General features: G+C 47.3%; 1 protein-coding gene and 1 pseudogene across 1 annotated transcript; both read left to right on the top strand.

Moving 5' to 3' along the window:
• The first annotated feature begins 7,089 nt into the window (after window positions 1–7,089).
• LOC147987338 (uncharacterized) lies at window positions 7,090–21,235 on the top strand. The gene is made up of 2 exons (XM_087542351.1): window positions 7,090–7,107; window positions 20,486–21,235. The coding sequence occupies exons 1-2, from the start codon at window positions 7,090–7,092 to the stop codon at window positions 21,233–21,235; spliced, it is 768 nt and encodes a 255-aa protein (XP_087398477.1).
• A 118-nt stretch (window positions 21,236–21,353) lies between these two features.
• Window positions 21,354–22,843, top strand: LOC147987337 (uncharacterized; annotated as a pseudogene).
• The last annotated feature ends 4,902 nt before the right edge of the window (window positions 22,844–27,745 follow it).

Below are 27,745 nucleotides of genomic sequence, written 5' to 3'. Positions count from 1 at the left end.
ACCCAGCCGGTTGTCCTGACATTCTCTTCTAGGTAGCTTGAATTAAAGTGAACTGAACAATCCACCCTTATGCATCTGGGCTGCTTGCCTCATCTGACTAACTTGCTGGGTTAATTTGGTTGGTTCTTGTTGGTAGAACCTCGGTCATGTAGCCTGCATTTTCCATTTTCCTCTTCCTGTTGGTAGCTGCCTGTGTCTATCATGATCCTTTCATGAGAAAAATTAGGAGTGTTACCTTGGTAACGCCACACATCCCGTCTCCTTCCCCCCTGCAATCTAGTCTAGTTTAAAATATACATTTCTTTGTCTGCTCTTGTGAGCTCTTCCCATTAGGAAACTTGGCTAGCTGCCCATATCATTTGATGATCTATACTATTATCCACTGCTTTTAATCAGCTGATGATGCATATTAAGTTTGGCTAATTTTGTTACATACGTACATGACTTTGTTTTGGTCTGGCAACTCAACTCTGATGCCATTGCTGCTGCTCTGTAGAACTTCTGTATGTTCAGAGCATGCATCCTAATTGTCAATCTCGAGAATGCACTTCTGTATGTTTTTGATGTCAAACACTTATGCATGACTAATTGTTAAGTTGATACAATTTCTTTAGTAGACAAGCTTGGAAACTTAGACTACAGACTGTTAAACTGTTACTGATTTAGACTATAGAATTTTTAATCTTAGACTACTGGTTTATCTATGTCTCATATCATGGATTTGACCTGTACCATGCATTACACATGTGTTGATACAATCATATAGCTTATCTGATCAAACAATTTGTTCATGTTATCTTTACCTACTACTCTTATACCTTACCAAAACAAAAATAATTCTAACTGGGAGTAGTTTTTTTGTTCAGATTCTGTATTTATTACTACTGACATATTGTCGTGATTTACTTTTTGTACTGAATAGATCTTTTTGATATTCAGAGGTTTTAGCGATCAGCCACAGCTCTTTCATCAAAGGTGCATGGTGCAACCGAGGACAAGCACTTCATGTCCAACCAAGGTGCATGGTGCTTGCAATTGACGAACAGGAGGTCTATGAAATTGGAAGTTCAAAGCCAGATAGTCCTACTCAGCAAAGAGTCGTCTCTTTTGTTTGATTGTAATAGACTGTAAATATTGTTATATTGTAATAGTAGGCATATTTGGGTTGTAATAGACTATGTACAGATTGTAGTAGACTTAGTTAGTGTTGTTTGATGAACTACATTTGTACTATTCCGTTTGAAATATTGATTATGTATGTGATTTGAAAATGTGTGCAATGAAAACCTGACTTGTGGGACCCACTTATGAGAATAATCTGAGCAATTTTGAATTTTCTGTCAAGTGGGCCTAATGTGTGAGAAGATGACAAATGGGACCAGCCCCAAAATATAATGGCCCAAACAAAGTTAAAAGGCCCCGGCCCAGAAATAAATAAAAGGCTGAAATGGGCTTGGCCTATGTAACTGGCAAGAAAAAAATACATTAAAAAGGCCGAATTGTTGGGCTAGGCCCATGTAGAAAATCGAATTGGACCGGGCTGAATCTTGTGCCACATCAGATTGCCACGCTGGATGCCTACGTGGCCTGGGGAGGTTGCTAGTGACCAAAACACCACAGTAGACGTATTTTGGTCATAAACGTCTACGACCATTCCAGAAGAAAGGTCGCTATAGTCAGTTTATGACCGCCAGCTTTTGACCTTATATTTTTGGTCACAAAAAGGTCACAAATTGAAAACAGTGACCATTCAGTGACCAATAGTACTGGTCACAAGTTGACATATTTCTTGTAGTGTGTGCGTAGGAATTTTTTTGAAATTACTACGTTTCCCAACAATTGCTATAACAAATTGTTCGGGGCAACTAGGGTCGTAGAGGGAGGCCGCCGCCGCATAGGTCCCACGAAAGCAACCGCCATCACATTGTCGGGCTGCACAGCCGGTGTCTTGCCAGCTTCGCTGGCCATCATCGTCCACCACCCCCAAAACAAAACCAGATTTGTGTTCGAGAGTGGAGGCCGCCCTTCCCCTCCAGCTGAAGCATATCCCTGCAGGGCCACTCCGATGGGCGGCGCAATCGAATATGGAGATGATATGGGGAAGCGGAGGCTATTCTTTCCCTTCAACTGAAGCATATCCCTCCAAGGCTCAACGTGGTCTAGTGAGCTTGTAGCTGGACACGGGGAAGAGGAAATGGGGTTCTGCCATGACCGACAATAGACTAGGTTAGCCTAGTCCGCTATAATTTTTTTGAAATGTATCCCGAATGTAAATATTTTTGCCCGGACTATTGAAATGTAGTTTTAAATGTATGTGGATAGCATCAGATAGCTGGCTCCACGTCCGTGTCCACGGACTAACACCCCCCCGTCTACGGACGGATGCGGTGTCTGGTTTGCGTGTCAGCGTTGCCCCATAAGTTCTTGGTACTCCACGTGTTTTTTCTTTCTCCTCTCTCAAGATGACTAGGGAAAGCCTTCCTCCCCTCGATCTTCACCGGTGAGTCCTAGATTCACCTCCCCTCCGCCTGTCGCTCCGACGGCTGGTGGCGGGGAGGGGATTTCTGGTGCCTCAAATCTGGTTAGTACATAGGTAGGGTTTTAGTCCTCACAGGGGCGGCGTTTGAACGGATGCTAGTGGCGCTTCTTCAAATCAGTCTATCATACTCCGATCATCCTCAAGTTCGTCCATTGTGACGGATTAGACGAAGCTCCAGCGTTGATTCCTGCCGGTTCCTCTTGGTGGTGAGGTTAGGGTTTCTCGTCGTGCGTACGTAATGATGATATTTGGTGCCAGTTTCTTCAGATATATTCAAGGAGTCAACGGCGACGACTGCGGCTCCAGGGCGCCGGTCCTTAGGGGACGTGCACGAAGACTTCCCGGCTGTCATCGACAAGGTCAGGCAGACTCCGGTATGGGCGGGGCGACAGAGACGTGTTGACGGCTCGTTTTGGCAGCGGCAATGGTCGTTTAGTAGTCCATAAACCTTGATGTAATTTTTATTATGTTTGAGGTGTTTTGTAGTTTCGGTGAATCTAGACTTCATCCTTTTCGCCAAAAAAAGTTCATGGTACTCCATCGGTGTAGGGCCGACATTAGAAGATCAGGGGACGACGTCCCTTCCCTTTTTTCTTTGGATGCTGATAACGCCCACACATGTGGCATATTAGACGTCCGCCCACACATCATGTGTGGCGTAAGCAGGAGGCAGCTCACACGGACCATGTGTGGGCAAACATTAGAACTGTCCACACGTGTGGGCGTAGCTACTTCGTGCCACACGCCCAACAAACCTACTACTCATCCTCAGCCCGTGTGTGTGGCACGAAGCAAAATCTGCCCACACGTCATGGTGCACCAGTGGGATGACACTTTAGTTACCCCGGGGGATGGCAATTTAGTCACCCGAGATGGCAAATGTAGTTGTAAAAGCATGGCAACTTGTTTGCCATGTCTAAGTAACGGTAGTTGCCGCGTGTATTCAAACCATAGTTGCCATGTGTGATTAACTAGTTGCCACATGTGGTCCAACCATAGTTGCCATGTATGATTAATCATAGTTGCCATGTATGGTTAATCATAGTTCCCATGTGTATTTACTTAGTTGCCACATACGCACAACTGCAGTTGCCATCTAGCAATGAATCATAGTTTGCCATGCGTGTTTACCTAGTTGCCACTTACACGCAACTGCAGTTGCCATCTAATAACGTACGAACGTCATGTGGGCGAAGAGCAGTTCGCCCACACACGCGTGGACTAGGTGGTGACTGTGTGGGCAGAAACTAGTTCGCCCACACAGCGCAGCTGGCAACTGCGTGTTGCGGGTCGTGTGGGTGAACTCTTCAATGCCCACACACACGATGAAGCCCACGTGGCACTGAAAATCTAATAGATTCCTTTAGAATTCGTGCAAAACAGAATCAACGTGTATTAACGCGTGTGGGTGAAGTACAAACATGCCACACGTGTGGAGGTCATTTGGGTTTTCTTTTCATTCGCTACAACAACTAAAACGCATATCGTTCCGGCTTACGCTCGTCGCCTCGAGTCTCGACAGCATTGTCGGCTGGCCTGCCTAGGAAATTTGGATCTAACTTCATCGTATGACCACGGTTATGTGGTAGCATCTGATTCCTCGCTGCCTTGCCGGCAAGGTGGCGACGGCGACACGAAACCAAGCCACACCACCATGCATCCGCGAGCAAAAGCTTCTGTATGTATCGGGAGGCGGAGTCCGGCAGCTATAGTTGAGCACAGCTGACGCGTCGGTGCAGGAGCGGGCGTGGATGCGCATGGCCAACACGGTAAGGACAATGGTGGGCAGTCCCAGTACGCCGGAGCCGGAGGAGACCAAGTTCTCATGGGATCTCCAAGATCTACTCAATGAGGACTTGGGCCAGTGGCCTGGATCCTTGGAGCTCCAAGTTCTCTTGGGTCGCCCGTTCTGGCAGGCTGGCGGGCGGCGCGGGCAGCGGGCCATGGTGGCCCAGTCCAGGGCGCCACGGGGAGCGGCTGCTCGCTCTTTGGGTGGGCGGTATGGTGGGCGACGGACTCGGGCCGACGGCTTGGATCCCACGGGCGGCAGTAGGGCGGCCTGCTGCTCCTTGGCAACGGTGGTCCATGCTTCAGGAGGTCGGTGCTGACGGTTTGTCTCTCCGGCGTGTCGTGATGGTGCGTATCCGGTATGCGGTGGTGGATGTCGTTCGTCGGCGCACAGGTGTAGGGAGCCGACTTGGTCCGCACGGGTGCAAGCTTATTTGTTAGTGTTCTTCTCTCCTGTTGCGTTGTGGTGGCGTCGGTCCGAGGTTTCTCGTCGCGCATCACTGTGTCGTCGGACAGATCGGCACCACTGATCACGGATATGGCGTCGTTCGAGCGTGCTCGCGGTGGCCGTCGGTAGTCACCGGGTTGTCTCCCCACTGGTTCACCGGGACCGGATGAGGATACAGGTGTGGGCTCCTCCTACTATGGAGGTGCCGACCCAAACCCGTTGGCTGATACCGGGCTAGGGGTGAAAGGTGGTCCCTTTCACTCTTACTACCGTGGTCGGGTTCTCGCGACGGAGATGGTCGGCGGTTCCTAGGGGCATGTATGCCGGGGAGGCGGCCCCGGACGGCGGGCCTCATGGTTGGCTTTCTGGCAGGCTCCGTAGTGGCGGTGGTGACTCCATCTTTAGGTCATGAGGGCGACTAGGGATGTAGTGGCGGGAGGCCCAGGACTGCTCTGGCAGTGCCCAGATCTGGGGTGGGCAAGCTTGACCCTCGTTGTGGTAGTGGCATGTTCTCCATGTGATGGTGCAGGCAAGTGACCGAGCGAAAGCTCCGCGCTTCTGACGCCGGCGACGGTGACGCCTGTGGGTGTCGCTTGCTTCTTGAAGACAGCGTCGTGGATCCAGTACCTGTGCCAGGGCTCACGGTGAAAATCGTTGTCTGCTCTCGGACTCAGCAGCGGCGACGCTTCGTGCCTTAACCCTCCTGGGGCGTTGTCTTTGAGCTTAGGGGTCCCTGTCTGTGCCTCGGCGAGGTGTTAGGCTTGTTCTAGGCTTATGTTTTATCTATTGATCTGCTGTGTAAGGGGGCCTCCCCACCATATTGTATCGTTCGGCCATGGACTCTGGTTTATTGCTTTATTTATAAAGTGGGGCGAAAGCCTATTTCGAGAGAATGACAAGCCAGCCAAGTGCATAGTGGATGCACTGAGTCTGTAGACAAGGCCCCTCCGGGACATTAGCCTCATCAAGAAGATTGCAGAGTATGATCCAAGGGTATGTAAATAGAGTACTACTCCGTTTTTGTCTACTCTCTTCTTTACCACATGGTTTTCATCTTGAGAATTTCATCAAATCAATAAGACTAGTTAATTAGGATAGATCCAAGGGCGTGCTAATACTACTCGGAGGTAAGAGGATATTATTAGTGTGCCTATGCGGTGAATATAGACTTTGTGCTATGTACAACCAAGATACTGGACAAGACATAACCAAACCACAATGTTTAACAAGGAAAGATATCCAACCATTAAACCGTCAGGAATTGTTGTGCACACGACACATTCGGTTAGGATGTTAATACAATTATTTGTGTATTGGGTAACATAAGGTAGATCTGTGGACCATAATGAGTTGTGTCTTCCTAAAATGTTGTGATTAGTAATACTACTGTGAATGTACTTCTATTTATCATAAGCCATGGATTCAAATACATGTTCCTAGCATGGCATGTGTACAATTTATTTACTTTCTTTCCCGTTTCTCGTGGACTAATGTGAATAAACATAACATTGCTCATGCCGTTTACAATATAGACAAATTCTAATGATGTCATTTTCAACTTGCATATATGATAGATATTGTCTTAACATTTCAGAGGTAGATGACGTGCTCCTCAACTACGAGGTGGCTGTGGTGGCTTTGTCAATTTCAATTCTTGTCTGCTCATATAATAGTGTATTTTCACAGATATGAGTGTTCAAGTGTGCCTGATAAGTGCTACCGCGTCGTCCTCCCCTAGGGCGACTCGGGTGGCCAGAAACCTAACCGTCGCCGCCGCAACCTCCCTCCTCCTCTCCCTCTGCCGCCGCCGGAAGACGCCGCCGGGCTAAGCCCGGGGGCCGACGGCGGTGGTGGGGGATCTCCTCTCTCGCGCGTCTCCGGGGTAGGGCAGACCCCAAGGCGTGTGGTGGCGTGACCGATCTGGGATCTGCGGTGCGGCGGATGGCTGCAGGCAGCGGGAGGCCGGCCCGTCCTTAGATGGCGACGGCTTGGCGCGGTGGAGGCCAGGGCTGCGGCCGCTGCGGATGGCCCTTCGGGCGGCGGCAGCGGCTGCGGCCGGCGGCGGCCGGCTTGGCTGTGGTGGCGTGCATGCTGCCTTCAGATCGGCGACGGCGGCTTGGAGGGCCTGGTGGTCTCGTCGGTGACACCTCCGATCAGATCTGTTCTGACCGGTGCAGCCGGCGGTGGTGATCATCTCTTCCGTCAGAAGTGGTCGGCTTGAGGTTGGGTGTTCGGTTCTCGGGATCCGTCATCTGGCACCAGCTGCGAGTCGGGGAGACGTAGTTGCCAGTGAAAACCGAGCCGACGACGGGCGATGGCGGCGTTCCACATCGTTACCTTGATGAAGGCATCGTCATGTGACTACCGTTGACCCACTCGTATTGCTCTGGGGGAAACCCTAGGATCTGGTGTTCTAGACCGGACGATGGCGGCACTGCGGTATCGTTTCTCTCTTGGGAGCATCGTTCTGTGGAGCAGCGTTGGAAGTTAGAGGAAGGAGGTGGAGCGGCTTCGTCTTGCATGAAGCTTCGGTGAAGATATCAAGTCATGCCTGATCGACAGGTGCTACGCTTGGTCATGCCTGGTCGGCAGGTGCTACATACGACAGATCCTCCAAGGGCTTCAAGCTGTGTCGGCTGGTGGTACTTGGCAGCATGGCGCTGAGGTGTATCAGTGGCGACCACGCCGTGTTCAGTTGTTTGCGCGCAGGCAGGAGGCGTCATGGTGGCGTCGACGATAAGTGAACCGAGCAAGGTTGATGCATTAGTACAGTTCTGAAGATGGAGCGGTGGCAGTAGGCGGCGGCGACCTCTGAGAGCACACCGGACCAGTGTGTGTCCCAGACCCGGCAAGTGGCTAGGTTGGGATCTCAGGTCTTAGCTGTTAGGCTTGGCTGCGATGTCTGTTTGGTATTAGGCCCAGGCTATCTGCGCCCCTTCATCAACTGGATAGGTGTAGTGACAGTTTGTTGCTTAGACGGCGGCTTTACTCTTACTATTGTATGACTTTGTAAGGTCTTGTGAGAATAATTAATAAAGTGGCCGTATGCATCGCCTAGATGCAGAGGCCGGGGGTCATCCTCCTATTGTAAAAAAAGTGTGTTTAAAAACATAACTTTTTTAAATACTCACCAAGACTGTAATGGATAAAGATAAATCATCATCATCATTACAATGTAATTTTTTGTATTGATACACTAGTAGAAAACAGGGCTTTGGTCCAGGCCGGGTCAGCCCATTAGTCCCGATTCAGTCCAGAACCGGGACCAATGGGGGCATTGGTCCCGGTTCGTGAGCCCAGGGGGCCGGCCGGGCCACGTGGGCCATTGGTCCCGGTTCATCTGGAACTTTTGGTCTCGGTTGGTGGGATGAACCAGGACCAATGGGCCTCGCTCCTGGCCCACCACCATTGGTCCCGGTTGGTGGCTTGAACTGGGACCAAAGGCTCCCCTTTAGTCCCGGTTCATGCCACCAACCGGGACCAATGAAGTGCCTATATATACCCCCTCGCGTAAGAGCAGAGCACACTGCTCTGTTTTTTTCTGGCCGAGGGGGAGAGGGCTTGGTGGTGCTCTAGCTCACCTCCTATGCACACAAGGTGTTCGATGGAATGCCCGAGCCACACTACTTAAGCTTTCTCCTCTCCAAGCTCGACCTCCAAGCTCCATTTTCCATAATATTTGTCTAGGTTTAGCGGTCCGTCACGCCCCGTCCCCGTCTTCACCGCCGTCGATCACCCGCGCCGAGCTCATCGTCGGCACCACCGTGGTGAGCCTCTTGTTCTTATCTTCTTTCTGAAAGGAAAAATATTCTTACTTGTATGTTTACATAGATACTTGTATTATTTTCTTACTTTTATTATTGCATCTTATATAGTGCGATGGTTTTGGTATCCACCCCCGTCGGCCCTCGTCCTGTCTATGATTCGGATGTGGTATATATATTATCTTTATAACTATTGGTTCATTTATTGTTTATGAAAATTATGCCGACCAACGTGACATAGATTTTATTTATGTAGGATGTATGTGAATCGGAAATGCCAACCGACCCTATTGTAGAGAGGTTAAATTTAGTTGAAGAAGAAAACACTTTGTTGAAGGAAAAAATAAAAAAATTGAGGAGGAGAAGATGATATTGGAGTTGCATGTTGCGGATGTCGTCGATGATCACAAGATCAAGATGGATGCAATGCGCTTGAAGATTAGAAAGATTAGAAAATATGCCATTCATACCAAGGCTTGGTATCATTATGCCGTTGGATCAATTGTTACCTTGGTTGCGATTATGATCGCATTTGTTTTCGCATTGAAATGTTTTACATAGTTTCAATGTATGGTTTAATTAATTAGATGCTCTGGAGAGCTATATGTTGTTAGATGAGAACTATGTATGCACTTTGGTTTTAATGTGATGATGAACTTCTATTAATTTAGACACTTAATTATATATAATGCACGCAGATGAACCGGCAATGGATGTACGGTGATAGACACACCTGCGAGTACATTAAGGGCGTGCATGAGTTTCTCGATGCGGCTGAGGCAAACAAGCAAAATGGTTTTATGTGTTGTCCATGCACTGAATGTGGGAATACGAGGTCTTACTCTAACCGGAAAATCCTTCACTCCCACCTGCTTTACAAGGGTTTCATGCCACACTATAATGTTTGGACGAGGCACGGAGAAATAGGGGTTATGATGGAAGACGGCGAAGAAGAAGAGTACGATGACAACTATGTGCCCCCTGAATATGGTGATGCTGCAACGGGGGGAGCTGGTGAAGATCAAGAGGAACCAGACGATGTGCCCAATGATGCTGCAACGGGTGAAGCTACTGAAGATCAAGAGGAACTAAATGATGTGCCCGATGATGATGATCTCCACCGGGTCATTGTTGATGCAAGGACGCAATGTGAAAGTCAAAGGGAAAACTTTGTTTTTGCCACTCTAGCTTTTGCCAATTTTGCTTATGCCACTCTAGAATTTGACACTTCACTTTTGCCACTCTTAGCTTTTGACAATATATCACTTTTGCCATTCAGTGGCAAAAGCAAAATTTTCAGAGTGGCAATTGTGATACATTGTCAAAACCTAAGAGTGGCAAAAGTGAAATGAAAAATTATCGGTTTTGCCACGGAATGGCATTTGTGATGTATTGTCAAAAGCAAAGAGTGGCAAATGTGAGATGTCAAATTCTAGAGTGGCAAAAGCAAATTTGGCAAAAGCAAGAGTGGCAAAAACAAAGTTTTCCCAAAGTCAAAAGGAGAAGCTGAAGTTCGATCGCATGTTAGAGGATCACAAAAAAGGGTTGTACCCCAATTGCGAAGATGGCAACACAAAGCTCGGTACCGTACTGGAATTGCTGCAGTGGAAGGCAGAGAATGCTGTGGCTGACAAAGGATTTGAGAAGCTACTGAAAATATTGAAGAAGAAGCTTCCAAAGGATAACGAATTGCCCGACAGTACATACGCAGCAAAGAAGGTTGTATGCCCTCTAGGATTGGAGGTGGAGAAGATACATGCATGCCCTAATGACTGCATCCTCTACCGCGGTGCATACAAGGATCTGAACGCATGCCCGGTATGCGGTGCATTGCGGTATAAGATCAGACGAGATGACCCTGGTGATGTTGACGGCGAGCCCCCCAGGAAGAGGGTTCCTGCGAAGGTGATGTGGTATGCTCCTATAATACCACGGTTGAAACGTCTGTTCAGAAACGAAGAGCATGCCAAGTTGATGCGATGGCACAGTGAGAACCGAAAGAAAGATGGGAAGTTGAGAGCACCCATTGATGGGTCGTAGTGGAGAAAAATCGAGAGAAAGTACTGGGATGAGTTTGCAAAGGACCCAAGGAATGTATGGTTTGCTTTAAGCGCGGATGGCATTAATCCTTTCGGGGAGCAGAGCAGCAATCACAGCACCTGTCCCGTGACTCTATGTATGTATAACCTTCCTCCTTGGATGTGCATGAAGCGGAAGTTCATTATGATGCCAGTTCTCATCCAAGGCCCTAAGCAACCCGGCAACGACATTGATGTGTACCTAAGGCCATTAGTTGAAGAACTTTTACATCTATGGAATGGAAACGGTGTACGTACGTGGGATGAGCACAGACAGGAGGAATTTAACCTTAAGGCGTTGCTGTTCGTGACCATCAACTATTGGCCCGCTCTCAGTAACCTTTCAGGACAGACAAACAAAGGATACCACGCATGCACGCACTGTTTAGATGACACTGAAAGTATATACCTGGACAAATGCAGGAAGAATGTGTACCTGGGCCATCGTCGATTTCTTCCGACCAACCATCAATGTCGAATGAAAGGCAAGCATTTCAAAGGCCAGGCAGATCACCAGAAGAAGCCCGCCATGCGTACCGGTGATCACGTACTTGCTATGGTCAATGATTTACACGTAATCTTTGGAAAGGGTCCCGATGGACTAGGTGTTCCGAATGACGCTGAGGGACACGCACCCATGTGGAAGAAGAAATCTATATTTTGGGACCTACCCTACTGGAAAGACCTAGAGGTCCGCTCTTCAATCAACGTGATGCACGTGACGAAGAACCTTTGCGTGAACCTGCTAGGCTTCTTGGGCGTGTATGGGAAGACAAAAGATACACCTGAGGCACGGGAGGACCTGCAATGTTTGCACGAAAAATACGGCATGCCTCCGAAGCAGTATAAAGGTCCTGCCAGCTACGCTCTTACGAAAGAAGAGAAAGAAATCTTCTTTGAATGCCTGCTCAGTATGAAGGTCACGACTAGCTTCTCGTCGAATATAAAGGGAATAATAAATATGCCAGAGAAAAAGTTTCAGAACCTAAAGTCTCATGACTACCACGTGATTATGATGCAACTGCTTCCGGTTGCATTGAGGGGGCTTCTACCGGAAAACGTCCGATTAGCCATTGTGAAACTATGTGCATTCCTCAATGCAATCTCTCAGAAGGTGATCGATCCAGAAATCATACCAAGGCTAAGGAGTGATGTGGCGCAATGTCTTGTCAGTTTCGAGCTGGTGTTCCCACCATCCTTCTTCAATATCATGACGCACGTCCTAGTTCATCTAGTCGACGAGATTGTCATCCTGGGGCCCGTATTTCTACACAATATGTTCCCCTTTGAGAGGTTCATGGGAGTCCCAAAGAAATATGTCCGTAACCGCGCTAGGCCAGAAGGAAGCATCTCCATGGGCCATCAAACAGAGGATGTTATCGGGTTTTGTGTTGACTTCATTCCTGGCCTTAAGAAGGTAGGTCTCCCTAAATCGCGGTATGAGGGGAGACTGACTGGAAAAGGCACTCTTGGAAGTGACTCAATAATATGCAGGGACGGATATTCTTGGTCTCAAGCACACTACACAGTTCTACAGAACTCTACCTTGGTGACCCCGTATGTCGATGAACACAAGAACAGTCTGCGCTCCAAACACCCGGAGCAGTGCGACGACTGGATTACATGTGAACACATCAGGACTTTCAGCAGTTGGTTGGAAACACGTCTCAGAGGTGACACCACTGTTTGTGATGAGTTGTACTTGTTGTCCAGGGGACCATCTTTGACTGTATTGACTTACAAAGGATACGAGATAAAATGGGAATACATTTTACACGATCGCCCAAGATTAAAAGAGCACCAACCAAAACAGCGGTGTCCGCTTTGATGCAGCAACCGAGAGCGGAAAGGACACATATTATGGTTACATAGTGGACATATGGGAACTTGACTACGGACCTGATTTTAAGGTCCCTTTGTTTAAGTGCAAATGGGTCAATCTATCAGGCGGCGGGGTACAGGTAGACCCACAGTACGGAATGACAACAGTGGATCTGAAAAATCTTGGGTACACTGACGAACCGTTCGTCCTAGCCAATGATGTGGCACAGGTTATCTATGTGAAGGACATGTCTACCAAACCGAGAAAAAGAAAAGATAAGGAAGTGAATACATCATATGATGAGCCAAAGCGCCACATAGTTATTTTAGGAAAAAGGGACATCCTGGGAGTGGACGGCAAGACAGACATGTCTGAAGATTATGAAAAGTTTCATGAAATTCTTCCCTTCAATGTCAAGGCTGACCCAAGCATCCTGATAAACGATGAAGATTATCCATGGTTACGGCGCAATAAGAAAATGACACAAGCGAAGAAAAACTGAAGACTTTCTCCCGCAACTATTATGATGATACCATGCCAACTTTGTAACAGATGATCTTTCGTCCGAAACCCTGATACTTCGAAAGAGATTGTCCGTTTTGTACACGAAGTGCATCCAGTTTTTGCCGTAACCATCTCAACTTTGTTGCACATGCTATGTGGGTGAAATGATGATACCATGCCAACTTTCAATCTTTTCAGAGTTCATTTGAAATGTTTTTCAATTTCAGGGTCTTATAGCTCAAAAAAATCAGTAAATGCATGAAAAATAACAAATGAAGTCAGAAAGGGTTGAAAATTGATGATGTGGCTTTGAATGGTGCATTTTGAACACAGAAAAAATATGGAGTTCAAATAAGTTCAAGAAAATGAAATCCCTTTGTAACAGATGATCTTTCGTCCGAAACCCTGATACTTCGAAAGAGATTGTCCGTTTTGTACACGAAGTGCATCCATTTTTTGCCGTAACCATCTCAACTTTGTTGCACATGCTATGTGGGTGAAATGATGATACCATGCCAACTTTCAATCTTTTCAGAGTTCATTTGAAATGTTTTTCAATTTCAGGGTCTTATAGCTCAAAAAAATCAGTAAATGCATGAAAAATAACAAATGAAGTCAGAAAGGGTTGAAAATTGATGATGTGGCTTTGAATGGTGCATTTTGAACACAGAAAAAATATGGAGTTCAAATAAGTTCAAGAAAATGAAATCCCTTTGTAACAGATGATCTTTCGTCCGAAACCCTGATACTTCGAAAGAGATTGTCCGTTTTGTACACGAAGTGCATCCAGTTTTTGCCGTAACCATCTCAACTTTGTTGCACATGCTATGTTGGTGAAATGATGATACCATGCCAACTTTCAACCTTTCCGGAGTTCATTTGAAATGCTTTTCAATTTCAGGGTCTTATAGCTCAAAAAAATCAGTAATGCATGAAAAATAACAAATGAAGTCAGAAAGGGTTGAAAATTGATGATGTGGCTTTGAATGGTGCATTTTGAACACAGAAAAAATATGGAGTTCAAATAAGTTCAAGAAAATGAAATCCCTTTGTAACAGATGATCTTTCGTCCAAAACCCTGATACTTCGAAAGAGATTGTCCGTTTTGTACACGAAGTGCATCCAGTTTTTGCCGTAACCATCTCAACTTTGTTGCACATGCTATGTGGGTGAAATGATGATACCATGCCAACTTTCAACCTTTTTAGAGTTCATTTGAAATGCTTTTCAATTTCAGAGTCTTATAGCTCAAAAAAGCAAAAGGAATCAACTAAAAAGTTTTTATAAACCTCTAGTATTTTTTGTTCAACTTAAAAATAACCTAAAATTACCAAATAGAGTATAATGTTAAAACACTGTAATATTAAGTAGCAGGAAAAAGAATCACTCAAAAATCTAACTTCATAGTAAAGTTATTCATAAATTAGTGATTCACATACATTTTAAAACTATCAGTATTTAGTACAAATAAAAAAATAAAAAGCAAAAAATAAAACAAAAGAAGAAAACAAAAAATTCAAATTTTAAAACTAATGGCACTAATAGAAAGTTTATAATTTTTGTGACCTAAAAGCAAAAAGAAATCACTAAAAAACTATAAGTATTTAGTACAAATAAAAAAAAGCAAAAAAGAAAACAAAAGAAGAAAACAAAAAAAATCAAATTTTAAAACTAATGGCACTAACAGAAAGTTTATAATTTTTATGACCTAAAAGCAAAAAGAAATCACTAAAAAACTATAAGTATTTAGTACAAATAAAAAAATAAAAAGCAAAAAAGAAAACAAAGGAAGAAAACAAAAAAATGCCACCTACTAGGCCTCCACGGCCTGAATACGACTAGAAACCCTTACATGGGCCAGGATTCAGGCCCGTAGAAGGCCCAGCAGGCCCAACAGGCATAGCAATGCACAGATTAGGCCCGTAAGCCTGTAATAGAGAGGAGCTCGAGAGGGATGTGGCAGTGAGGCTTATAAACCACTCCGAGCCCCTCTTTTTTTTCTTCCTCTTCTTCTCTTTTTTTCTTCTTCTTCCTCTTTATTTTATCGGGAACGAGGGTCGTCGAGGGTCAGGGTCGCCGAGCGGTAGAGGAAACCCTAAATAGCAAGTATCGTGGGGGTGAGATACATGTGGCCGTCGGTGTCGGACACTACATCCACGTCCCACAAGTGATGTGGCAGTGACTTGCTATTTAGGGTTTCCTCTACCGCTCGGTGACCCTCAACGACCCTCGTTCCCGATAAAAAAAAGAGGAAGAAGAAAAAAAAAGAGGAGAAGAAAGAATAGAGGAGTAAGAACTCCTCTATTCTTTCTTCTCCTCTTTTTTTCTTCTTCTTCCTCTTCTTTTCTTTATCCTTGAAGCGTTGTCGAGGCCACCCCAAACCCTAGAGAAGCAGCGTCGAGGCCAATAATTAATATTAGTTCTACGTTTGCCACTAATATATCCATCTGTCATGTTTGAATAATAATTGCCATGTTGTCAATATTTGTAGAAACTATGGACACCGCCCGAGACGAAGTACAAGAAGAGTTGTTGGGGGACATAATCGCACGAGGAAGTGATGCTGTCGTCTCGTTGTTTCTCAACGACACCGATGGTCTGGAAGTAGCTGGCTATGATTATGATGGCTCCGGTGACCTAATGCCGGTGCAAGAAGGAGACCATGAGGACGGCTCCGGTGACCTAATGCCGGTGCAAGAAGGAGACCGTGATGACGTCTCCGGTGACCGAACCGAGTCCGGCCAGGTATATATATTAGTTAAGCTTCTGCTGACTAGCTAATTGATGCATTCATTGTTTTGGTATGTACACATATTAATTAAGTCTTTGTTCTTTTTTCTAGCCCTCCGGATCGAGCACAACTTCGGTAAAGGGACGAGGCCCGAAGAAAAAGTTGAGCTCGGATGAAAAGTTTGAGATCATAGCAATCGCGCCCGACGGCAAACCGATTGAACCCCTCCGGACAAAGAGCGCATTTGTTGCTCAGTGCGGGGTTTTGGTTAGGCACAAGATCCCGATCAACATCCAGCAATGGTTAAAGCCGGCTATAGAAGACCCTGAGGTGTCTTATGTCAATGATATGCAGAAAAATGATCTTTGGACTGAGCTGAAGTCAAATTTCACCCTATCGGTAGAGGATGATCCAGAGAAGCCAGTTAAAGAGCAATTAATCAAGTCTTTTGCTCTTAAGAGGATGGCAGAACTATTCAGGAGGTGGAAGAAAGAGCTGAATAAGTTTGTCGAAAATAAAGAGACACCAGAATTCAAGGGCAGATATGAGAAGATCAGAGATCACTGGCCCGCATTTGTGGCCCACAATACATCGGAAAAGAGTAAGAAGATGTCGGCGACAAACAAGCAAAATGCTGCGAAGAAGAAGCATCACCATCGCACGGGGTCAGGTGGCTACCTCGTAGCCCGGCCTAAGTGGGCCAAGACTGAGAATGATCTGGTTGAAAAAGGGATCAAACCAGAGACAATTAACTGGCCAGACCGTTGCCGGACTTGGTTCTTCGGGGCTGGCGGAACCTTGGACCCTGTAACAGGGAAGTGCATTTGGAAGAAAGATCAAATGGACATACTAGTCAGGAAGCTTCAGCAGTATATCGAAGCAGCGCAGTAAGGGACGTTCTTTCCAGACAGAGAGAACGATGAGCTCACAATGGCCCTCGGGAATCCTGGGCACCCTGGACGGACACGAGGCACGCCAGGCTCCATTCCATGGAAGGTTGGGTTTCCGGAGGCAGGCGGTTACAAATCCCAGGAGAGGAGGAAAAAATTGCAGCATACCCAAATGCAGGCGCTGCAAGCAAGGGTACAAGCGATAGAGGAACGAGAAGCAAATCGCAGCAAACGTACTGCCGAAGCTTCCCTCGAAGCTACCCCACCATCTCAGCGGAGAAGCAGCGTGGCTTCCACCGAGCTGCTTTAGCCGGAGCATGCCTTGACGGCTCCTGCTAGCTATCCCATGGATGCTATCACGGAGTCTCAAATTAGCCACCTTATGACGCAATGGATGAATTTGAAGGTCAAGGCGGCTGTTGGCTCTGTTTATCCTACTGAACCCGGCGCAACTTTTCACTGTCGGCCGATTCCAGAAGGATATGCTAGGGTGATGGTGGATGAAATAACGGAGGGATTTGAGGACCTCCAGCTTGACCACCCTACCGGTGAAGGGGAGACTAGGCTGGGGTCTGCTCTGAAGACTCCATGCCTATGGCGGAAGGAGCTCATCAACCTTCCGAACTGGACGCCTCCGCCTCCTCCTCCTCTTCCTCCTCCGGCAAGTCAGGGCACTCCGCCTCCTCCACCGCCTCCTCCTCCGGCAAGTCAGGGCACTCCGCCTCCTCCACCGCCTCCTCCTCCGGCGAGTCAGGGCACTCCGCCTCCTCGACCGCCTGCTCCTCTGGCGAGTGACGATCAGGGCACTCGACCGGATCCTTCTCCGGCGCGTGGCGGCACTCCGCCTCCTTCTCCGCCTGCGCCGACACGCCCGAGCAGCCAGCCTCCTCCTTCTCTGCCTCGTCAGCAAGGGCGGAAGAGACCTGTCGCCGCTCCGGCTGCTCCGGCGCGTCGTAGTCCTTCTCCTCCGCCTCGTAAGCAAGTAAAGAAGACAACCGCTCCGTCTGCTCTGCCGGCGTCTAGCAGTACAGCCAGAGGCGGGAGGAAATACAGATTCGGTCCTTCTCTGAAGACTCCAGAGAAGTTACCGTACGAGAGGACCATGGAGGAGAACGCCGAGATCGCACGAGAAGAAGTGAGGAACTACTTTGAAGGGGTGAAAGCAAAGAAACATCCACCTCCGGAGGAGAAGGTAGATCCGGTGAAAGCGAAGCGCACTCTGGCTGCCCTGACAAAACCACCTAAGTCTCCGCCGAAAGGAAACTATGAGCACATTATTGGAAAGGAATTTGTCAAAGCGGAGTGGTCGGGAAGTACTGTCAGTGATCAACGGCTGAAAGAACGACGAGCTGGGAAACAAATTGCCCAGCTCGGCGAACAAGCGAAGCAATCGTGCCCCTCGCTCAAGGTGCCTAGCGACAACGTCGCTAATGATCCGAGGATGGTGCCCGGTTATAGCAATCTTGGTGATTACCTGCCCGACGATGTACATTATGATTTCATGGAGGTGCAGATACAAAGATATGAGTACGGGAAGCCTCTCGTCAAAGATGAAAGATCTCTATCAACGATGACGCGAAGATTGCATGATTGGTACTTGAAAATTTGTAGAGACTCTGGGGGGAGGAGTACTTTGTATGTGAAAGTTAAAAAGGAGCATGACCCCGTTGGAATTGAACTATTGCCTGTTTCATTTGAGGAGTTCTTTCAGTTTTTCAATCAATTGGCCCTCGATAAAACAATGGTCACCTGCTACTGTCTGTAAGTAGTACTACTTCTGTCATTAAGTCTCTCTATATAGCTCAGCTCTTTCATTGCATGTATTTATAATCATCCTCACTATATTATGCAGATTGAAGATCGCCGAATTGAAGAAAAGACAAGTCGGTGATATTGGGTTCATTAACACATATCTCATAGATGCAACTCAGGTTAAATTTCATGCCGCAGATACCGAGGCCAACTTGCTACGATCGTTGGTAATAAATGAAAACAAAGATATAATACTCTTTCCTTACAACTTCAGGTGAGTGTTACTGTCTTGTGCGTATTCGGTTTCCCTTATATATTAGTCAAGGTTATAGTAATGTAATTGATGAGTTATGCATGCGTGTGCAGTTACCACTATATTCTCCTAGAGATTAAGCTTGAGCAGGGACTAGTAACCGTCTTAGACTCAAGACGAAAAGATCCCCATGACTATGCGGACATGACTCAAATGCTCGAGAAGTAAGTTAAATCGATCATTATCCACCATATCAGCAACTTTGTTCATTTCCTGATATATCAAGTAATTGTTTTCTTTGTCTGGCAGGGTTTGGAAAAAAATTCTCCAAAAAAGCTCCAGGACTCCCGAAGAAGCTGCAATTTAGACACTCGAAAGTAAGTACTATAGTAGCATGTTCCGCGCATCTCCTATTGATTCAAGCGCTAGTTTCATCAATACCATTTGGAATTCTTGCTTATCAGTTTGATTGACCTCTATTTCTTGTAAAGTGGTTGTGGCAGGAACAAGGGAATGATTTCTGTGGATACTACGTTTGCGAGTCCATCCGCCACACGACCTGTGAGCGGGGCTACACCGACGAACAATATGAAGTACATAAATAACAACATTCACAATTTTATTTTATTACCATCATTTGTGTTCAGTTTCATTCATTCATATATATATGTATTGACCCCCTTCTTCAAATTAGATGTTTCGGAAGTGGGATGAACTCCTAGCACCAGCTCGCATGCGAGCAATTCAAGAGGAATTGGCGGCATTCTTTCTTGAGCACGTGATCACTGAAGACGGAGAATACTATGTGGACCATGAGTCCGTATGATTATATTTGTAAGAGATAATTATTGTATATATGTAGCCGGTAGTGTCGGATAGATATACGAGAACTTGTTGTTCGACCAATCTCTCGGAGAAGGAGAGGTGGTCGATATCACTTCTCTCTGTATGCATATATGTTCATGACGATCTTCTGTTTCCTTCGTTTGCTTACAAGCTAGCTAGCGTGTCTAGTCCTCTCTATACGTATGTATAGTACGTAGCGTCGACCAAGAGAGAGGACACTTCTCTCTATTAATTATAGCTAGCTAACACAATATATGAAACACCTAAATTAACCCCCCAACACCCCCCTTCCAAAAAAACAAAAACCCTAGCCACAGAAATGCTGACGCGTGGATGCCTATTGGTCCCGGTTGGTGCCACCAACCGGGACCAAAGGGTCTCCTGCCTGGGCTCCGCGCACAGGCCACGTGGAGGCCCATCTGTCCCGGTTCTGGATTGAACCGGGACTAAATGGACAGGACATTAGTACCGACCCTTTAGTCCCGGTTCAGGAACCGGGACAAAAGACCCTTACGAACCGGGACAACAGGCCCTTTTTCTACCAGTGATATGGGTGTGTATGACACATACGGATGTGAAATGTGAATGTTTAGTATATAGGAAATAGAGGGCAGAACCCTTTAAACATTCCTTTTGACAGGTACACTTACTACAATTTGAATATTACGTGTGGGAAGATGTTCCCTTGATAAATGAATCGCTAGGATGTAAGCTCTAGTTTAAAGGAGATCTTTCATCTTGAGTTTCTTTCTAGCTAGCAAATTCTCAGTCACTAAGTATGTTACTCCCTCCATTCCAAATTAATTGAAGTTATATTTTATCCTAACTAACTAAACTTTCTTGAAGTAAAGTCATATATGACACAAAATTAGTTCATACTTAGTGAAAAAGTTTGATAAAGTATATAGAGAAATATGGCAATAATATAGTCAAACTTAAAAAAGTTTAAATTAGAACAAAGTTAGAATTTCAAATAGATCAGAATGAAATTATCTTACTTATGTATGCATGTTTCTTGTTCTGGTAACAGGTTAGGCAAGAGTGCAACTCGTTGTTAACTACCTCCACAGATACTAGCAGCCCCAGATAAGGTGCTTGATGATAGCCTCAAGAAGTTCAAGCTCAATGCCTCACAACACAAGGCGGTGGTGGAATGTGTTTCTGCAATGGGACAAGATACGTCGTATTGGGTGCGGTTGATCTGGGGACCTCCCAGGACAGGGAAAACCAAGACCATCGTATCCCTCTTGTGGTCCATGATGATGACAAACCACAGGACACTGGCTTGTGCACCAACCAATACCGCGGTCCTGGAGGTCGCCTCCCGTCTCCTCAGTCTTCTCGACGGCGGACAATTCTCCCGGGGTGATATTGTGTTGCTTGGCAACAAAGATCGGATCCGCGTGGACGAAAACCTCGCAAAGATGTTTCTGGAGCAACGGCTTTCCCGGCTCAAGCGTACACACTGGAAGCACCACGTGAGCTGCATGGTAGGCCTACTTGAGAAACCCTTGACTGAGCATTCCTCATATCTTCGGAGCGTCAGGACAGGGATCATGGATTGTGCGTGGAAGATGGACGGTATGGAGGAGCTCAAGAGGAATAGCATGCGACAAGAACAAGAGAATGTGACACTCAAGGACTTCTTCATAGACAACTATGAGTGCTACGAGGAATGCCTGCGCAGCTGTGTAGAGACATACCACGAAGACCTCCCCCGGTGCACTACGTCCGCGGAGAGCTTCCGTTTAATGGATGAGGCCCTGCACGCACTTGAAGCATTCGGGAAACTCATGCGATCTGATCCAAAACTGATGTGACGCGGCCCGATCTTTCGGTGAGAGTGGGGATAAATATCGATTTGGTGGATTTTGACCTTGACGATCCGGCTATATCGTACCCGACGATACGCCTCGGCAATCGTTAAACCAATCTCCGATGGTTATTGACCTTGCCGTAGGCACGATCAACCTGAACAACGAGGTTCGTGTTTCTTCACGCAACCAAAGAACCAGCAAGAACAATGATAAATTGCAATCTGAAATTGCGGATGAAAAATTGAGCACACGAATTAGATGAAAAGTTAGGGTTTCACTGTGGATCTGACAAGGCGGTAGTCCTACACGTCTTATAGATGCGAAATTGTAGTGATGGCTAAACAATATAATAAAACCCGAGTCTAAATTTTAATATAGACTACTATTTATTAAGAATAGGCATGCGGCCGCGTCCGCGTTGTGTCTCATCCGGACTGTCGGTCGTGGTCCGGCTGCAGAGGATGACGTGGCAAGCAGATTGCAAGACGGCGCGTGTGTAGAAGCACCTGGCGCAGCCAAAAAGTCAAGGCCCACATTCGTGGCTGATCCTGGCTCATTAACCCAAATCCATTGGTCCTTGTGCACTTCATGCATGTGCATGTACGTGACATGCTTGGCGAATGGAATTGATTCGGTGGTGGACATGCATGCACCGTTAATTCATCTGATTTGAGTGCATAGTTGTCTTCATCTCTAATCTCTTCTTTATTTCTGGCCATGTATTTGTCGCGCACGCGCTCTAGTCATAAGACCAAGTGGAATAACTGATGTAGGAGTTGCGACGGGTATAACAGTAGAAGAGATATCCTCATCAAAAACGGCTGACACGGAAGCTCTTCTTCAAAAACCCGGTGGGATGGCCAGAGTTTGTAGAAGCAAAAGCCTTGTGCCTTGACAAGTTGAAGCACCTGCTGGACCACTTTGACCTTCCGAGCTCTTCTTACGAGAAATTCGAAGAGTACATACTGAACAATGCCAAGATCATACTTTGCATTGCTTGCAGCTCGTCCCATCTGAGTCAGCACCGTAAGCTTCTAAAACTCCGTCCGCTCGATCTCCTTGTCGTTGATGAGGCAGCGCAACTGAGGGAGTGTGAGCTGCTGATACCTCTACAGACCAGTATCCGTCGTGCTGTTCTCATAGGCGACGAATGCCAGTTACCGGCGCTAGTCAAAAGCAAGGTGATCTTGCTACCAGATGAACATGTTTTTGCTTAATTTTCTCTTCCTTTCTTTTTTTAGTGCCAATCCTGGTGTAAGTGTAACAAATAATACTTTCAAGTCTCTGTTGCCTTTATTTTTGCAGCTTAGCGCGGACGCCGACTTTGGAAGAAGCCTGTTCGAGAGGCTCATTTCACTGGGACACGGGCAAAGTGAGTGACAGAACAATCTGGGGGCATTCATCCATGGTGTTGCTACTGTAAAATGCTAACTAACTTCTTGCAGGCACTGCCTCTGGATTCTAGGCAACGCAACTACATTGTCGAGCAGCAAGACAATCTGGGAGGAGATAGTGGCTGACGCAAAGGATAGAGGATGCTTCTATGATGCCAATGACGACAAAAACCTCGTAGCTGCAATACGCGACGCCATGATCGATCGGGCTGGATGAAGTGATGAAGTGGCTCAGCATGGAGCCATGGATAGCATGGATAACAGCCTAGTATCGGCGGGTCATGATCAGGGGAATGGATGAATGGATTGATCCCTTAGTGCTTGTTTTGACGAGAGCCTAGTGCTTATTAATTTGAGAACAAACGAATTGGCGAAAGATGCATGGTATCAATCTCTGTTCAACCAGTTATAGCTTTATGGTTCTTACAGTAGGATCCCCGTTACTGTTTCTTCCCTGCAAAAGTCCAAGATGAGCTGCATATAAAATTCTGAATGGACAGACGTCATAGGGATGCAAAATCGGTTATGGAGAATAATTTGCACCGATGAGCGATGACGCAGTCTCGTATTCATGGGAGGCCAACTGAAGAAACTTTGGTTGTGGAGAAAATACAACTCTTGTACTGTGAGGGTGATATGAAAACCCTGAGACTGCCACCGCCAAAGGCCATTGTTCTTCCTGGATACTGCACTACTACTACTTCATCTGTTTATTTAGAGCCTAATCCTAATTTTCGTACTCCCTCCGTTCCAATGAACAATCACTTTTTTCTCGAATACGCACGAGTGTGCGTATCATTTTATAAAGAAGAAGGGGAAAAGACTCCGCATAAGTACATATTATTTACATGCCTCGGACATCCACCTCCACATGGGGTAACTACATGTTCGACTACTCACCCAAACCCCACCTTGCGAGCCCCACAAACACTCCATCCAAATCCCCTTTCAAGAGCCCTGCTTGCCTCCATGCATGCCCTTCCCTCTCTATCCGTCCGAGTACTTGCGCTGTGGAGGGGCTTGCGTCATTGAAGACGATGTCATTTCTGTGCTTCCAAATCACCCACATGCCCAGCAAGCATAAGGTTCTCGTGGTCCGCCGTTGGTCTCGTCGCTGTTCCTGCCTTAAGCACAATGAGGCGAGGCTATCGTCATTGCCAGGCTCCATCTCCGGCTGATTTGTGGCGACGCTCATCCAATGCCACACTTCCTTCGAAAAGGCACAACTCACCATGAGATGATTCATAATTTCCTATTGTTGATCACAGAAAGGGCACACGTCCTGATGAGGCAGCCCGCGCTTGGCGAGTCTGTCGGAGGTCCAGCACCGGTTCTTAAGTGCAAGCCATGCAAAGAAACGGCATGTCAGAGGTGTTCTCCATCCCCAAGTGAATGCAGCCGTAGGCGCCACCTCAAGTCCCGCAAACCTTGCCGCATACGCTGAACGCACTGAGAACGCGCTATCCTTCTCCCATGCCCAGCTAACCGAGTCCGGCGTGTCTGGCTCCAACTGGACCGTCTCTACTCTCGACCAAAGTAGCAGAAATTGTTGTAACTCGGCCTCAGTAATGTCGGGCCCAATGTCTCCTGCCCATGCTGCATCCTCCATGGCTGCCGAAACTGTGCGCACCCGCCTTATCCGTTTGGGAACCCTGTCATATACCAGCGGTGCGAGCTCGCAGATGCGGAATCCGTGCAGCCAGCGATCCTCCCAAAATAGTGTTTCCTTCCCATTGCCGACCACTGCTCTCGCTGCTGCGTGGAACACCGCCATCGAGTCCTTAGGCACTGAAATGGGTAATCCTGACCATGGCCTCAGCTTGTCTGTCCTTTGAAGCCATGGCCACCTCGCTTGCAAGGCTATGTTGAGCCAACGTAGGTTTGGAATGCCTAATCCGCCAGCCCACTTCGGCCGACAAACCATGTCCCAAGCCACTGAGTAGTTCCCTCCATTGGCCTCCTTCTTGCCACACCATAGAAAGCCTCGGCAAATACGCGCCATCGCTGATAAGGTCTTGAGTGGTATATCCAATGCGAGCATGGCATGGATAGGGACAGCACATAGCACTGATGTTATTAGAATTAAGCGTCCACTCTTGGGCATTAGAGCTGCCCTCCAGCATGGGAGGTAATTTGCCAGTTGTTCCACAAGGCCTTGGAGCTGCGCCGTTGATTGTTTGCGGATTGTAAGCGGAAGCCCCAAATACTTGCAAGGGAAAGTCCCACTTGAGCAGCCAAGCAGATTGCAGACCTCATTGAGGCTCTCCTGAGTGCATCGAATGCCCATTGCTGCGCTCTTCGCCATGTTCACCCAAAGCCCAGAAGCGTGTCCAAACTTGTCCAAGATTGCTCTACACACCCTGGACTCCAGCTCCGACGGCTTGAAGAACACCATCACATCATCCGCAAACATGGAGACCCTTTGATGTGCGCTGGAACGGGCCAGCGGTGCTAGCAATCCTTTTTCCGCGGCCAGCTTGAAGAGGCGATGGAGGAGTTCCATGCACAATATAAATATCATTGGGGACAACGCAGCCCCTTGCCTTAGCCCTTTGCAAGCGTACATTGGTTTCCCTGGGATTCCATTGATCATGACACGTGTGGAGGAGGTAGCCAACAAGCCACACATCCAAGATATCCACCTCCTCCCGAAGCCCAAGCGTGTCAAAACCTCGATGATGAACGGCCACTGGATGGAGTCAAATGCCTTAGATATGTCAAGCTTGAGCATAATAGTTGGCACTTTGAGTGCATGTAGGCGCCTTGCCGTAGCTTGCACTAGCATGAAGTTATCATGCAAGGATCGGCCGCGGACAAAAGCACTCTGATGATGACCAACCAAATTCGGTAACTCCTCTGCCAATCTTAATTCTAGCACTTTCTCAAAGATCTTGACTGCTCCATGCAGTAGACTCACCGGTCGGAAGTCACAAATATCTACAGCCCCATCTCGTTTAGGCAGAAGCGATACAATCGCCTTGTTGATGCACTGCATTCCTCGCATGTCTCCACGAAAAAAGTCACCAAGTGCTCGCATGAAGTCCCACTTGATTATATTCCAACAAGTCGCGAAGAACCGGCCCGTGAACCCATCAGGGCCTGGCGACTTGTCCAAAGGCATGGACTTGACTGCCTGCTCCACCTCCTCCATCGTGAACGGGACCTCAAGGTGCAACAAGTCCCTGGATGGCAAATCCAGCATGTCCAAGTTGATGGTGTGATGCCTCGCCTGTGATGACCCAAACATAGATGTATAGTAGTCATCCACCATCTCATCGACACTCTCCTGCCCTGTGAATATCTCCCCATTGTGCTGCATGGCTGTGATCATGTTTTTTCGTTGCAGCAGGCGGGAGCGTTGCCTCGCGATCGTCCGCTCAAGGGAACTTAATCCCAAGAGCTTCTTCTTAAGCAGCTTACAGAGGCCATGTTCTTGGTCCATGAGGGCTCTTGAATCCGCAGCCATATCAAGTCGGAGGATGACCTCCATGGCTAGTGCCACCTGGAGGCGAACATTGCCGATCCATTGGTCGCTCCACCGCTGCAGAGCCTTGGCCGTCGCTCGTAGTTTAGCATCCAGCATTACAAACGCATTCCCATAGGGCGAGGCAGATTGCCACGCCTCAGCCACCACTTCCTGGAAGCCGTCGGCCTTTGGCCAGAATGACTCGAACCTGAACCTGCGGCCCATCTGAAACTCCGCATCTAGGTCTAGGAGAAGCGGGCAGTGGTCCGAAATTGCTGAACCTAGCGCTGCCAGTAAGCTAGCAGGAAACTTGTCCTCCCACGAGTTTGTAACGAACACATGGTCCAGCTTCTCCAGGGTTGGGTCACGCCTCTCATTGCTCCACGTGTATCTCCTCCCGTTTAGGTAGAGCTCTTTAAGTTCTAGTCTATTCAGCATTGCCCACAAGCGCACCATCATTCGTCTGTTGATCGATGTGTTGTTCTTGTCTTCTGGATTCACAATCAGGTTGAAATCCCCAACCAAGGCCCAGGGCCCGGCATGCAAGTCCCGCACGTCCGCAATCTCCTGAAGGAATTGTACCTTCTCCGCATCTCGTTGCGGGCCGTAGACTTCTGTCAGCCACCACCTTGGATCACCACCATCTACCGGAGTCACAAGAGCTGTTAAGGTGTTATCAGTTGTGTGCGGGTTAGAAAGCGCGACCACAATCGGGTCCCATGCAATGAGCACCCCACCACGCGTTCCACTTGCCGGCAAGTAGAAAAACTTCTCGAATTTATTTCCGAGGCAATGCCTGATGATTTCACTTGTTACAACTTCCAACTTCGTCTCTTGAAGACATATAATGCTAGGATTCGCCGTCGTTACAACTTGAAATATAGCATTCCGCCTGGCCGGAGAGTTGAGGCCACGCACGTTCCACACGAGTAACTTCGGGGGTTGTGATGCCATATGAAAAGGCCCACGTCCCACGGCTCAAACTCACGACTTACTGCCCATCAGCCGCAACCACCAGATCCTCCTGCAGCGGGAGAACCTCCGGTGTCCAGCCAAAGAGAGCCAGGATGGCGCTGATGTGGCTATCGGTGAGCGGCTTCTGGAATAGCTGCGCATATGCTTCTGGAATGAACAATCACTCGAACAAGCCGTGCACGCATTCAAAATCCAACTTTAACCATAAAGTAGAAAATAATACTATATACTTTTCCATGACTTAAAATTATATATATATATATATCACTAAAAGCTTCTTTCAAATATAAATTCAACACTACTGGAAAATGGGCTTTGCCGAGTGTCAAATCACAGGAGCTTGTCAAAAAACCATCTAAACCAAGTACAACTCTCGGCAACACGCTGGACTCGGTACAAAACATGCCATTGCCTAGAGATCTGTAAAGAGAACTCGACAAACAAAATAAAATTGGATTATACGATCTATGCGGACTTCTAGACCAAACAAACCCCGCAATGTTCGTGCCACGTGTCGGTAGCGGCAGTTGTTGCCTACCCTATCACGGGAGGGCGCTTTTGCCGAGTTCCCGCGTTATGGACTTCAACATAGTTTTTCTTAGCCGCTTGTTTTTTCCGTTCACCACGTGGACAACTTTGTCAAGTTCACTCAGGAAGGCACTCGAAAAAAAAGTTCCT

The sequence above is a fragment of the Triticum urartu genome, chromosome 2A, assembly GCF_056163025.1.
Source record: "Triticum urartu cultivar PI428250 chromosome 2A, HENAU_Tu73, whole genome shotgun sequence".
Classification (NCBI taxonomy): Eukaryota; Viridiplantae; Streptophyta; class Magnoliopsida; order Poales; family Poaceae; genus Triticum; species Triticum urartu.
Note: the sequence above shows the minus strand (reverse complement) of the source record. Positions and strands in the feature narration are given on the sequence as shown.